The sequence below is a fragment of the Hordeum vulgare genome, chromosome 3H (assembly GCF_904849725.1).
Source record: "Hordeum vulgare subsp. vulgare chromosome 3H, MorexV3_pseudomolecules_assembly, whole genome shotgun sequence".
In the NCBI taxonomy this organism is placed as follows: domain Eukaryota; kingdom Viridiplantae; phylum Streptophyta; class Magnoliopsida; order Poales; family Poaceae; genus Hordeum; species Hordeum vulgare.
This window is the reverse complement of record NC_058520.1, coordinates 282,884,121-282,899,033: the sequence shown is the minus strand read 5'-3', so window position 1 is coordinate 282,899,033 and position 14,913 is coordinate 282,884,121. Positions and strand designations below refer to the sequence as shown.

Sequence of the window (14,913 nt, the reverse complement as noted above, 5' to 3'; positions counted from 1 at the left end):
TAACAAATTGATTTTTCTACTATGATAATGATTGTTATAGTCAAAAAAATCCATTTCATATAAACTTTGCCTCTTCCATGAACAAACTTGCCCCCTATGCTTGTATGCTGGCTTCGTCCCTACTAAAAAATATAATATTTTAATTTTTATAGCCTGCTGATCGTACCTTAATGCCGACGGCAAATGAACGAGGCAGATTGCCGTGAGTGTGGTCGCGGTGTGCTCCAATGCAATTTCGGCATTACAACGGGAATATAAAGCAAAGTCTAAACACGGACCCGTTTGACACGGTAGTCGGCAAGTTTCAAGGCTTCGTCTGTGGTTTAGCTGGACAGGGGAAGAAGCATCGTCTCTCCACGGTCCTCCTACTACTCCCCACCCTCAGCACAGCGACGCATCACCGCGGGAAGCACACACCGGCTTAGGCATCGCAAGCTCCCTAGCCCCCTTCCCACTCCACACGGCAAGATCTTGATCTCGCTAGTGCGTGGTCAGATCCACCACACACGCTCACCAAGCCATCGCGCTGCGGAGACCCGATGTCGGCGGCGGTCGAGGAGCAGATGGTAGTGAAAGCGATCCGGGAGGAGTGCCCGTGGGAGTCCCTCCCCAAGCGTCTCCAGTCCACTCTCCACAACAAGGACAAGTGGCACCGCAGGTATTTACTGCCCACCTCTCATAACTCTCCATGGTTTCGCTCGGCTGCAACCTGCAACCTGTGGTGGTTGCTTTTGAGTTCAAAAAGCTACAACTCCGTACAATTCATGCTGCCCGTTGTATCAGTAGCATATGATACTAATGTATGATATTATCTTCATAATACACAATATTATATATTAGTATCTTAGATGACTTTATTTGTTGTCATGTATGACGCATAGTAGCATAATCTTTAATGTGATATTGTATCATGATATGATACTTAACCCTTTCGTTCTTCATTTAATTCTATGTCACCTCGGTAAAATAGTCTAGTTGGCATGCATGATACTAGCTATGATACTCCCATTACGATAAGTCTCAGTACGGACAATTTTGACAAAGGTTCAACTGCATTTAGGTAGTAGGCTTCAGAGTGGCATGTGATGGTCTCAGTTTTGGTGTGGAACATTGCAGGGCTTGGGTTTAGGGTACATCATAGGTGAAAGATGGACTCTCTCGTTACCTCTCGCATTAGCTTGTGAAAGCTTTTTGTTTGGTATAGGTAGGTTGGGTGAAAGTGAACCAAGCCTGTCAAGTTCCCCGAAGTCTATGAAGCACATGATATTCAGTTTCTTTAAAGAGCATACAACATGTGACTCTAATATAGTTTCTTGTGATTTGAACCTAGGACCAACCAACTGTTATAAAGCATGGCGAAATCCTGTTTCGCGAGTAATATATGCAAAAGGAAGTGAAATCCATGTGCAAGATTTGTTTCCAAGCAAGTCTAATAAGGTGTACACGTGCTAGAATATGTGTATAAGTAGGAAAACTAGAATTAACTCTTTCCCACAAGTACACACCATGATTAATTTCCTAGATCCACAACTTGTTGATGTTAGTAGATCTTAATCGTTGAAATGAATCTCGAGATGAAAGAGTGCTCAATACATAGGAAAGATGGCTACCGACAGATCTCTAGCGGAAATGCCTGGGTCTAGCCTCCCTACAGCGAACCATTGCACTTCACAAATTGCGTATCACTTACCTTTTCGAGGGGATGCAAACACAACATTCTTTCATGCACATGCGACGGAGCGTCGGTGGCGTAACATCATGCTTAAGGAAAGGGTGGTAGAATGCAACGATCAAGAGGCATTGGAAGAGCTTGGCTTCAGCTACTTTGTGTAACTGTTCAGAAGCTTGACCGAGAGGAGGCACATGGTTAACTTGGAGGAGTTGGATCTATCTCACGAGGAGCCCGTAGAGCTTGACGAACCTTTCACGGCGGAGGCGGTTTGGAAAGCCATCAAATCATTGCCAACCGACAAGCCCCCCGGGCTAGATGGGTTTATGTCACAATTTTACCAAGTAAGGTGGGATATCATCTGGTGCTGGTCCCACTGCAACAGTTCTTTCATGGGGATAGCCGTAGCTTTGAATTGCTTAATGAAGCCTAATCACCCTACTACCAAAGGAGGACGCGGTGGACATTGGCGATTGCCGACACATAAGTCTTCTTCTAAGATCATCGCAAAGATTCTTGTGAGCTGTCTCCCAAAAGAATTGGGCAGTCTAGTGGGATGCAATCATCACTCTGGGAAGAAGTATCCAGGACAACTTCGCCTTGGTCCATCAGACGGTTAAGGTTTTACACAAGAAGCAGGTGCCGTCGTTGTTTCTCAAACTAGACGTGGCAAAGGCATTCGACTCGCTTGCCTGACCGTTTCTCTTGGAGGTGCTCGAGTGCAGGGGTTTTGCTGCGAGGTGGAGATATTGAATCTCTTCGATCTTGTTGTCGGCATCCACGAGGGTGATCATCAATGGCCGGGCCGGAGAAATATTTTGGCACATGAGAGGCCTAAGGCATGGCGACCCGATATCTTTGATGCTATACATCATGGCTATGGACATCCTAAGTGCAATGATTCGCAAGGTGGAACAACTTGATTTGTTGGACTCGATTGCAAGCATGGGTTTCAGTCACATGCCCTCTCTTTATATGCAGACGACGTGGTGCTTTTTGTTAGGCTGGTGGCGTGCGAGATGGTTGTGATCAAGGAAGTTTTTGAGATCTTTGGCGAGGCCTCAGAGCTATGAGATAACATGCAGAAAAGCTCAGTAATTCTGATCAGGTATTCGTAGGATATGGTGGCTAGTGTGCTTCCCAACCCACCTTGCATGGTGGTTGCCTTCCCCTGCAAATAGGTTGCCACTAGCGCAGCGTAATCTACAGAAAGAGGAGATGCAACAACTCATTGATCAGATCGCGAACCAGCTTCAGTTGTGGCAGTGCGGATTGCTAACGGAGGCAGGGGTGGTCCTGATCAATTCGGATTTCACGGCCATGACAATGTATCACATGTTATCGATGGACTTGCCACCATGGGTCTTGCATACGATTGACACAATTAGCCGTAACTTCCTGTGGAGAGGAGCTGCAGAGGCTAAGGCGGGTCATTGCAAAGTGGCTTGGGATGGTGTGTCGGCCCAAAGAGCTTGGTGACCTAGGTATTCATAATCTATATTATTTGAATGCGGCGCTACGGGTGCGTCGTTCTTGGCTTGCAAGGACAGATCCAGAGAGGCCATGGCACGGGTTGCAAGTTCCCATCGTTTCAGAGGTGACATGCATGTTCGCCGCATCGGCCTGTTTGATTGGCAATGGCATGGATGCAGTGTTCTGGTTCGACCAATAGATTGATGGAGTATCAGCCGCCGAGATCGCACCTGACGTTGTGGCGGCGGTTCCCTTGGCCGCTTGCGTGGGTTGTGCAATCAAGGATGGGTTAATGCTGAATAAGTGGATCGAACATGTTATGAAGTATGCAACTTGCATTCCCATGAGGCCATAGGCCAGTTAATATACATGTACAGGTGCAGGAAATATGCAAAAGACCCCTTATACAATGGGGTAAATGCAAAAGGCGACATGGCTATATATAGTACTCTAACACCCCCCCTCAAACTCATGGTGGATAAACAACACCGAGTTTGGAGAGATAGAAGCCATGCCATGCTCTAGTCTGGGCCTTCGTAAAGTAATCCGCCAACTGGAACTCAGAAGGCACATACCGAAGAGCAATAACCCAATCCTGCACAATAGCGCACATTAAAAGCATCAACATCAATATGCTTGGTGAGCTCATGCTTCACAGGGTCGCGCGTAATGCTAATATCACATGTACTGTCAGACAGTAGAAGAGTAGGTGTAGTGCCAGAAACAGAAGTCCTGAAGCCACCACCATAACCAAGTCACCTCTGCCGTCAAAAGAGCCATAGCTCGCAATTCAGCCTCTGCACTCGAACGCGAAACTGCATTATGTTTCTTTGTCTTCCATGCAATCATCAATATGCTTGGTGAGGTCATGCTTCACAGGGTCACGCGCAATGCTAATAGCACATGTACTGTCAGACAGTAGAAGAGTAGGTGTAGTGCCAGAAACACCAAAGTCCTGAAGCCACCACCATAACCAAGTCACCTCTGCCGTCAAAAGAGCCATAGCTCGCAATTCGGCCTCTGCACTCGAACGGGAAACTGCATTCTGTTTCTTTGTCTTCCATGCAATGAGAGAACCACCAAGAAAAACACAGTAAACAGAGAGTGAACGACGATCCGAGGGATCACTAACCCACGTAGCATCCGAATAGGCCTAAAGCTGTAATGAACCGGAGCGAGGAAAGAACAGACGGTGAGAGGTCGTGCCACGAAGATGGCGGAGAACACGAAGGAGGTGACTGTAGTGAACCGAAGTGGGAGCAGAGACAAACTGACTCAGAATATGGACTAGATAAGATATATCTGGACGAGTGACAACTAGATAGACAAGACTCCCAGCAAGATGACGATAACGCGTCGGATCAGACAAGGGGTCACCATCAGTATCATGGAGGTGAACATTGAGCTTCATGGGAGTCTCAACAGTGCGGTCATCAGTAAGAGCAGCACGAGCAAGAAGATCTTGGATTTTCCTAGGAAATAAAAAAGCCATCAGAGGTAGAAGAGTCCTCGATCCCAAGAAAGTAGCAAAGAGGACCAAGATCAAACATAAGAAACTGCTCCTTAAGATGTGCCTTCACAAAGGCAATATACTCGGGGTCGTCACCAGTAATGATCATGTCATCAACGTATAGAAGAAGAAGAGTCCGACCACGAGCTAAAAGGTGGACAAACAACGCCGGATCATGAACACGCGCTGAAAATTTAGCAATAGTCACAACAGAGGCAAACCGCTCGAACCAGGCGTGAGGGTCTTGCTTAAGGCCATAGATAGAGCGACGAAGACGACAGACCATGCCATCAGGAACGGAATACCCAGGTGGTGGCTGCATGTAAATCTCCTCACGCAGCTCATCATTAAGAAAGGCATTTTTGACATCAAGCTGAGATACAAACCAGTGGCGAAAGAAAAGCATTCTTAACATCAAGCTGAGATACAGACCAGTGGCGAACAGAGGCCACTGCAAGAAGTGTGCGAATAGTGGTCATATGGGCCACAAGAGCAAGTCTCATCGTAATCACGACCATGCTCCTGCTGAAATCCACGAGCCACAAGACGAGCTTTGTAACACTCGAGAGAGCCATCGGAGTGAGTCTTAACCTTGTAGACCCACTTACAAGTGATGGGACGAACTCCAAGAGGAAGAGAAACAAGATCCCATGCGCCAATGCGCTCAAGAGTAGCAAGCTCCTCTGCCATCATAAGCTGCCATTCAAGATGAACAACAGGTTGACGATAAGAAGTTGGCTCAAGAACAGCAGCACCAGCGCATGGAATTCCAGGGCGGTCAACATGCGGAAGTGGACGAGGATGCAAGCCATAACTAGGTTGAGACGAGGAAGATGGCACATCAGTAGACGCATCCACAACACGTGGACGACGAGTATAATACCGAGGAAAAGATGGAAGAATGCAAGGAGGGATCTCTGGATGGGGCAAAGGTGACAGGGAAGTCACCGTGGATGAAGGTGCAAAATCCTGTGACAAGCGAGGGAAGAAACCATGGGAGATGGTGGCGTAGGATCTGCAACAGATGAAGAAGCAGGGACAGTAGGGCGGCCGGGCAAGGGCTCAACGGGAGTGATATGTGTGTCAGGAAAAGTGAGGAAAGATATATCCTCTAGTAAAAGGGTCGAGGAAGATGGACGTGGGTAGAAGGAACGAGACTCATCAAAAGTCACATCCTGAGAAATACGCATATAACGACTGATAGGATTCCAACAACGATAACCCTTATGCTCATCACTATAACTTAAGAAGACACACTCAATAGACTAAGCGGTTAGTTTGGTGCGTTTGCGAGGGGCAAGAAGAACATAGCAAACACAACCAAACAAACGAAGCGTCGAATAGTCAAGAGAACGATCAAAAAGACACTCGAAAGGAACGCCACCCTGCAGAGCAGTGGATGGCTGAAGGTTGATGGGGTAGGTGGAAGTGGAGACATCCTCAACCCAAAAGTGAGGCGGAAGAGAGGCGGCGATCATCAATGCATGAGGTCTCAAGAAGGTGATGATGCTTGCGCTCAGCCACGCCATTCTGAGCATGAGCACCAGGACAAGAGAACCGAGCAAGAGTACCCTGCTCAGCAAGAACTCCACGTAACATCTTGGAGATATACTCTCCAGCAGAGTCAACACGGAACACACGAATAGGCGTAAAGAATTGAGTGTGAACCATGGCAGCAAAACGTTTATATATAGATAAGACCTCATTACGAGAAGACATAAAATATATCCACGCGTGTCGCGAGAAATCATCTATAAAGATAATATAGTAGCGATGACCTTCCTTCGAGGCAAAGGGAGCTGGACCACAGACATCAGAGTGAACAAGGTTGAAAGGACGTTGAGACACAGTCTCGCTATGAGGATAAGGTAACTGGACCTGTTTACCAAGCCGGCAACCCTGACAGTCTAAAGACACACCACCGAAGACGAGCCGGCAACCCTGAGAGTCTAAAGACACACCACCGAAGACGGATCCAAGAAGACCACGTCGAACTAAGGATGAGAGATGAGAGCCACATAAGTGACCAAGGCGATGATGCCACTGCTGAAAAGAGCTGGTAGACAAGGCAACAGAGGTGGAGAGACTGGTGGCGGTGGCAGCGGATGGAAGGTGAAGCCAGTCAAGCACCCCAAAACCCTGAGAGTCACGACGTCGGGGGCCAGCACCAAGAAGAGCACCGGTGTGACGGTCGAGAACGGAATATGAGTCAAAGTTGAGAATGACCTTGCAACCAGAGTCAACAATCCGACCATAAAAAATGAGCTGCATGGTAAGTCGAGGAACATGAGCAACATTAGGAACATAAAAATACGAAGTGCTAAGAGTGCCTCAGTCGGTAACCAGGAGAGAGGTACAATCAGCAGTAAGAACATGAACGGGAGAATCGGGAAGTCGAGTAGAGGACAGAGTGGATGAATCATGAGTCATATGAAAAGAAGCTCCTGTATCAAGAATCCACGGAGATGTACCTGCTTGTGTCTCATAATGCCAGAAGAGTCACTAGCAGAACCAATAGAACCTGTCGATGGAGAGCCGGAAGATGGAGCTAGCAGGCATCGAAGTCGCACAATCTCCTGCTCCGTCAGGGGCTTAACTGAAGAGGTCGACGTAGATGCACCCGGCAATAGAGTTGGAGGCAATCAACAAGGCACGAAGTCGCGCAATCTCCTCCTCGGTGAAGTACACAACTGAAGTAGTCGACGTAGTAGCATCGGGAGAGGAGCGACCACCACCACCTATGGAAGTCACTAAATGTGTCGGTGTAGCATGCCCAGTAGCGTCGGCAAAGGCCGGTGGAGGAGACGAGTCCGCATGTAGAATTATAGACAAGCACCAAGCGCCAAGGGAAGGCGCATGTGCGAGGCGCGATCGATGGTGTCATATGTATCAGCGCAACCGGTGAAAGTCGCGAGAGGTGTCGGGGAAGAGCGACATTCACTGGTGAAAGTCGCGAGAGGAGTCAGTGTAGAGCGACAATCACCATGTGTACATGTCGCCGGAGGAGTCGCGAAAGAGCAACCACCAATACCATCTGGAGAGAACGGTGTAGAACGAGAATCACCATCTACAGAAATCGACATAGGGGACGATTGCGCAGATGGACGAGCACCAAGCACTGTGGAAAGGCACATGTGCGAGACGGGATCGGTGTAGGGAACATCGAAAAAAATCGCCGGAGAGCGGGACAAAGACACCATAGCAGTCTTCTTTTTTTATACAGATCAGAAGGAGCAGATGACCAATCCAGTAGATCGAATCAGTAGATCCGGGCGTGAGAGCCGGCCAGAGGAAGCGACCAAAGAGGACGAGGCAACGCCGATTCAGGCCAAAGGCAGTCGTGGACAGCTGGCAGCTGCGGAAGACCAGGTTCATCGGATTGGGTGGAGCAGCAACAACATGCCACGTGCTTGTGTATCCAGGAGCACGGGAGCTGCAACAGGCACGCAACCCACCTGCGCGGGGTATGCAGGGGCGTTTACCTGCAGACGCAGCACAGTCATGGGAAGACAACGACGGCCGTTGGGGGAAGGCAATGGCCGGTTGAAAGCACGAGTTGCGTGTGCGAAAAAAAATCCTAAGGCTCTAATACCATGTTAGGAAATATGTAACTTGTATTCCCATGAGGCCATAGGCCAGTATATATACATGTACAGGTGCAGAAAATATACAGAAGACCCCTTATACAATGGGGTAAATACAAAAGGCTACATGGCTATATATATAGTACTCTAACAGAACACATCAAATGTCTGTTTACAATTGCCATGATCATTCAATTCTACAGGTTGTGGGGCAGGATGCAGAGGGAGGTCGTGCACATGAACGACGAGCCAGACACATTCATATGGATCTAGACGGAATTTGGGTGCTACTTGGGAAGGACTACATACCGTGCTTTCTTCTTTTACTTAACTGAGGTGCCTGGAGCAAATGAAGTTTGGAACTCTTGAGCGCCGCCACAATTGAAGTTCTTTACGTCGTTGGTCGTCAAGAACAGGTGTTGGACCTCTAACCGCCTTGCCGCAAGGGGCCTACCATACCAGCAGAGCTACTTGAAGTGTCTGCAGGAGCCAGGAACTCTTGATCATTTGCTCGTGCAATGCCCTCTGCGTGCACAGTGTGGTTCGAGGTGTTGAGGGTTAAGGGACGGGAAAGCTTCACCCCTTCCCACCAGGACATGGTGATGCACTGGTGCACAAGGACTAGTAACACGGCGGCGGCGGTAAGGATGGAGCTCAACTCTTACATCATCCTAGTGCTAAACTCAATCCAGAAAGAAAGAAGTAGGAGAGTTTTTGACAAAATTTCCTTGGCCATCAGGGGAATAACGACTCACATTGTTGATGAGTGGAAAGTGTGCCAGTTTGCGTGGCAGAAGAGGCGGGTAATTCGTGGAACTGTGGGCGACTGAGAGTAGTCTATCTTAGGGGGTGTGGTGGATGGTGGACAAGGGTTTCGGTTAGCCTAAGGGCAGGCCTCTAGTAAGAATGAATATATCGACACACAATTTTCATGCGCGTTCCCGAAAAAACGTATAAGATCAAAATGTTGAAAAACGAGGTTCTAGCTTACATATTCATTCTTTTTAGAAAACGAAAGCTTTATTTCCTTGCCATATGTGTTCAAAATCTAGCATACGCGCTAGCCACAATATTAAGACAATTGTTTTGTACTACATCACGACAAAATTTATTTGTAGTCATAAAGATCATGTGGACTAGGCAATGAGTAATATGATGAGACATGCCTTTACTTTTTTTTCTTCCTCCCTTTTTGGCCGTATTTTGTGCCCATAAGAGTTATGTTTCACCGGAGAGAAAAAGGAAATTTTTTATTGTCCGTGTGTTGTAATGGGTCATAAATATGTTATATGTAGTCACCATGGTTTGTCTGTCATTTTATTGTTACAAGATTATGCAAGAATATGTAGGGTTCTATTTTATGTTTCTTTTGTTCCTCGGCATTGAAAGTATCTTTAAGTTGAACCTATTTGAATTTTATTTGGTGCTAGGGTTTTGCTCATCCCCATTTCAAAATTTAATGGAATTTACACATGATGCATGGATGCTTTAATGCAACTAATAACAAACATTATTCTAGGGCTGTGACGCTCCATCTCCCACCTCACCTCTATTGTTTCATGTTTTGCGAATTTTTCTGACCGTTTTTTCTTGAAAACTGCTTCTACTGCTCCATGTCTTATTAGCTTATATGTAGCCTCTACATCGAGTGTAGGGAATACCTTGTGGAGGGCGAGTTCACGCCCAACTCGACGAGTTAGTTTTTAAAGGTTGAAACATTCTCTTGCGCTAGCGCGGTTCAATGACAGATGTGTCGTGCGGTGGCCGAGCTCATTGGCTTGAGATTGACCACATTCCAATGTGTTGTGGTCAGGTGTATACCGCGTTTGGCAGGGACGAAAATGAGGATAAGCGACAACACGAGTGGGATGCTATGTTGAAATAAAGGATGTGGACCTGTTGGAAGGAGGGTTTTGAACCATGCTTATTGAGTTAGGGGCATGCGATATTTTTTTTCTCCCGGCATGTTATTAAAGGGGGTGGGGGGTGGGGGGATTGTTTCTGCAAATTGTTTTCTACATCGGTCCCCGGTTTCACGTCTTGCACACAACCCTTGGGCCGGCTGCCTGGCTCCTCCATGCTGCTCCGCTCGCTGGCTTGTGTACTTTTTTAATGAGGCATGTTGGGCCTCTGCGTCGGCCTGCCCGCTAGTGCAGCGGCAATAGCGGTTTAGAAGAACATGGGCTGACCCCTCCATTCCGTGCTGCTTGCGCACTTTGTTAATGGGCCATGTTGGGTCTCTGCTTCAGCCTGCTACTGTGGCGGCAATGCGGCTTAGAAAAATAAATGCATGTCGCTAGGATTTGAACCCAGGACGCAACCTCAAGTGCGATTCACAAACCAATTTGTCTCACGTACCTTCGTGTCAAAGAAGGCAACATATTCTTGATATCTGTTTCCTGTTCCAATATTTTCGTCTGTCACGATAAGTACCGGAAAAATTCAAAGATCTGGTCTTCCTTATCAGCGCGTCCGATTGTGACTCATGCATAGTTGATTTCAATAGCCCAGCAATACGTCGTCATGACTTTCGTGCAAAACACAAACACTCACAGCCACCCCTAACCGTCCTCCTATAAATACAACAGCAGCCAAGCCTCCTTCTCTGCTCCACTTCTTTCTTTCATGGAGGTAGCCTCTGCCCTAGGTTGCAACCTACGCCGCCGTTGGACACAATAATCATTCCTGACGCACTGGAGCTCAACTGCATGTCTAATTTCTTCTTTCAGGCCCAGAATGAAATGAATGACTAACATAGTCTCACTAATTACACCTTCATACAATCTAACGTCGTACAGTAATACACAGTCTCACTAAGGGCCTGTTTGGGACTGCTCTACTCCACCAAAATCAGTTCCGCTCCACCAAATTCACTTTAGAGCAGTTTCATACAGGACTTGGAACTCTTTCAAAGAGAATGTTTGGCTTTCATCTAGCTACGGCTTCACGAATGGAAAATTTGGTGTAAAGGATCTATTTGATTGGATGAGAGGGGAGAAACGAAGGGGTATCCACTTACTGGTGGCAGTGGCGGGTAATTTTCTTTCAACTCCAGCTTCTACAATTTTATGGAGCACCTACTAGAGAGCTTCACAAAAAAACAAGGAGCTGTACCCCAGATTCTAGTTTTTTTGCGGAGCGGCGGTATATCGTGGAGCTATCCCGTTTGGTTTACGTTTTCTAGAGCGGAGCTGATTTTTCTGGAGCAGAGCAGTCCCAAACAGGCCCTAACTACAATACTCCACTGATCCCTGTTGCTTCAGCACAAGCAAATCTCGCATACAATTCTGTGCACATTCTCATATAAAATTACTGTAAAATAGCAGAGCACTGAACTGAGGGGACGCATGAAACCATTGTGCTGCATTACCATGCAAGTGCAGAGTTGGTACCAAAGGAAATATGCGTGACCAAAGTCGAACCCCTTCTCCCTCACATCTGGGGAACTCCATTTCGGCATCCAGGGGCGCTTGTGCCCGTTCTCGTCAGGCGGGTGTGGCAGGTTCAGAACTTGTGTTACCTCGAGCATACACTGTTATGGTGGGACATCCGAGAGATGACAATCCTGCAACAATAAATACAAATATATTGGTGTTGGTTTTGGAGGCTGGAGTGCAATCCATTCTGCATGACTTGGGACACAAAAATATTGGTGTTTGTGGAGTGGGTGTAAAGGAGGGAGCCTTGTAGCTAGGGTTGGTGTCCTAACAAGGTACCTTTGTACCAATACTTCGTGTCTTACAAATATCATTGTACGTTCCTTCATAAGAGACCTTCTCAAAGAACTCCCTTGTAGTACTTCGTATCTTGATTCCCGTTCTTGGTATAGATTTAAATTTTCAGGAGTAATCTTGTGTTAATTTTTGTGGCAGGATTGTAGATTATTGCATCCGAAAACGATTACAATGGAATACCTGCTTTGCCCGTCGAGTTTACAGGGAAGGGGAATACTATGAAGAAATGATGCACTATCTTCGGCGTAATCTTGCAGTATGTTTCTAATACCTCCCATTTTCCTGATAACATTTCAGAATGGAAATTTTGCATAAGGTTGGGCACTTGTTGAAGGAAAATTTCAATCCTCTCTTGATAAACATTCACTAGCGCATCACTGTACCCATTTTTTTTTACCTGTTATGAGTAAAATACAGAAGGGGAGCCTTGGCGCAGTGGTAAAGCTGCGTCACAGGTTCAAGTCCTGGAAACAGCCTCTTGCAGAAATGTGAAATGTAGGGAAAGGCTGCATACAATAGACCCAAAGTGGCCGGACCCTGCGCAAGCGGGAGCTACGTGCACCGGGCTCCCCTTTTTTTATGAGTAAATACAGTGCGAATACAACATCTTTTGTGCTGGGTGCAACCAAGTCACAGAACTTGATAAACATTCATTTCGGTCTGATAACTTGATCATTGGGCGCAGTCCTGATCAATTAGGTGCCACCCTGACTGTCAAGTGCCACGCTCAGCCCTCCTGAAATTTAAAATCAGCACCTGCTGGATGATGGTCAAAGGTGGCTGCCTTTTTGTTCATCAACTGCGAGACGCATGCATCACCAACTCCATTTGATACCTTTTCTCACACCAAGTCTTTAGCAGTGTGACGCGAGAGGTCGAAAACACACACAAAATCAATTTGGAGGAGAAGACTGATCAGATGTTGATCCTGGGTACGACTTGGTCATGCCGAACAAGGGCAGCACCTAATCACTTACATTGCACTGCGTCGTGCGTGCCTACCAACATGTCATGGTGTTGTGTAGCCGAGATTGCAGATATAGGGATGCAATGAGTAGGTGTTGCATTGCCCGCATAGATATGTTCTCTTTTCGGGAGAACAAAGCAATCTAACCTCCATCAGCTGCCGATTCTTGACGGCAGCAGCAGAATTTCTCTATCTCTTAGACCAGCCTGTTCATTTGTCTCCATGTTCATTTTGTCAGAGAAGACGAATCACAAGAATGTAACATAAAGGTGAATAGAGTGGAGGAAGAAAATGTTATGGCTAGGTTCAGTGGGATGTTTTGCAAAATTCCAAGAGACCCACACATACAACGTGGTGCATCGGCCCCTGGGAAAGTGAGATTAGCCCAGGTGTCACCTTGACCTGGCCTGCGCACACTAATTAAGTTTGTGTCCAAAATTAGGATAGTGAAGTTCTCTTTGAACTTTTGAGGAATTTTCAAGTTTAATTAATCACCCCACCCCCCGCGCGCGCATCTGTACATTTATGACAGTGTTTATCCCATTTAGATATTGCTGCTAAATTTGACCCGTAGCTATTACGTCGTGTCAAGTTTTTCCCATTTAATGTTTTTTCTTTGATTTTGATCAGTTAGGCCGACATGTCTGGATGACATGGCTAGTGAATTGGATGCCAACTCCAAAGTGCAAACCAGCTCGGTATGTCCTCCCTATCCGCACGACCAGACCTGCTTCCTCGCCCATCAGCAGAACCCGCAAACCCGGCCCACTAGACTTCGCCTATTTGTTGATGTGGTCAAGCCAGATTCACTCTGTGAGACCACATAGTGGGCTAGAGATGAGCAAACAGCGGCAAGGAGGAGCGGCAGCGCATGATAGAGCTCGGCGGCAGCGATCGCTGGTTTCTCCACATGGGCGGGGTTGCTGGTTCAGGTTGTGTGGGTAGGTAGTACACTCCCAACTGGTTTATGCTTCTGAGTTGGAATGCCAGTCACCAGCCATGTCGGCCTGACAAGTGGACCCAGCCGCTCAAAATTGGTGCAACTTATTAAATTGGGTTGAACTTGACACAATGTAACAACTTTGGGGTAAAATGTGGCAGAAAATTTTATATGTGGTAAACATCAAATGGGTAAAATGTGGAATTTACTCTTTGATTTTTGGATACTTTGTTTTCACTGTATCTTGCCAGTTACAGTTTCTATTATTTTTCTGTAATTGTTTCTGCAAGCTCATGTTGCTCTTTTGTTGATGTGTTCTGATGGTTGTTGGGTATATGGTATGATTCAACATTCTCTTATCTTGAAAAGATGAAACAGCACTTGGAATTACATCTTGCATGGAACTGTCATTTTTGTGTATGTAACAGAAACCAGTCTAACCCAACCTGAAAAGCTCAAATATCTCACTTCATACATAATTTTTTGCAGTTATATCCATACCATCTTGCAGACTATATATGCCGAGTATTGAGGATCTCGCCATTCAGATATTACTGTGACATCCTGTTCGAAACTATGAAGAACGGTAATGTGTTGTTAACTGCAAGATTCTTTCAAAGAATTATATCTTGTGCTGTAGTCCTACAGATCCGTTTTAATTATTTTCTGCTGGAAAATTTCCACCTTTCATTCTTTGAAATCTGCTGGTATCCCAGGTTGACTCAATTGTTTTTCATGCGAGTCCTTTTCAGTTTTGTAGAACAGGGCAATGTAATGATAGGTGTGTGCCAACCTGAAGCATTCATGCCTTCGCCCCCCCCCCCCCACCCCCCCCCCCCCTCACACACGCACACACACAATTTTTTTTGGTTTTCCACCTCTTGCTTTATCATGGGGGCGAAGGGGGGGGGGGGGGGGCGAAGGCATGAATGCTTCAGGTTGGCACACACCTATCATTACATTGCCCTGTTCTACAAAACTGAATGCTTCAGGTTTTCATGCGAGTCCTTTTCAGTTTTGTAGAACAGGGCAATGT

General features: G+C 46.6%; 1 protein-coding gene across 2 annotated transcripts in view; it reads left to right on the top strand.

The window, feature by feature from the left end:
* The first annotated feature begins 279 nt into the window (after positions 1-279).
* Positions 280-14,913, top strand: part of LOC123443658 (protein FAM91A1-like) — a 28,080-nt gene continuing 13,446 nt past the window's right edge. Inside the window, exons 1-4 of one of the 2 annotated variants that reach the window (XM_045120140.1) lie at positions 592-658; positions 8,440-8,877; positions 12,109-12,226; positions 14,367-14,463. In XM_045120140.1, coding sequence (XP_044976075.1) covers positions 12,197-12,226; positions 14,367-14,463 — 127 coding nt within the window. In that variant the 5' untranslated portion in view covers positions 592-658; positions 8,440-8,877; positions 12,109-12,196. Of the gene's footprint in view, positions 659-8,439; positions 8,878-12,108; positions 12,227-14,366; positions 14,464-14,913 lie in introns of both variants that reach the window. The other variant, XM_045120139.1, reaches the window with a different exon arrangement.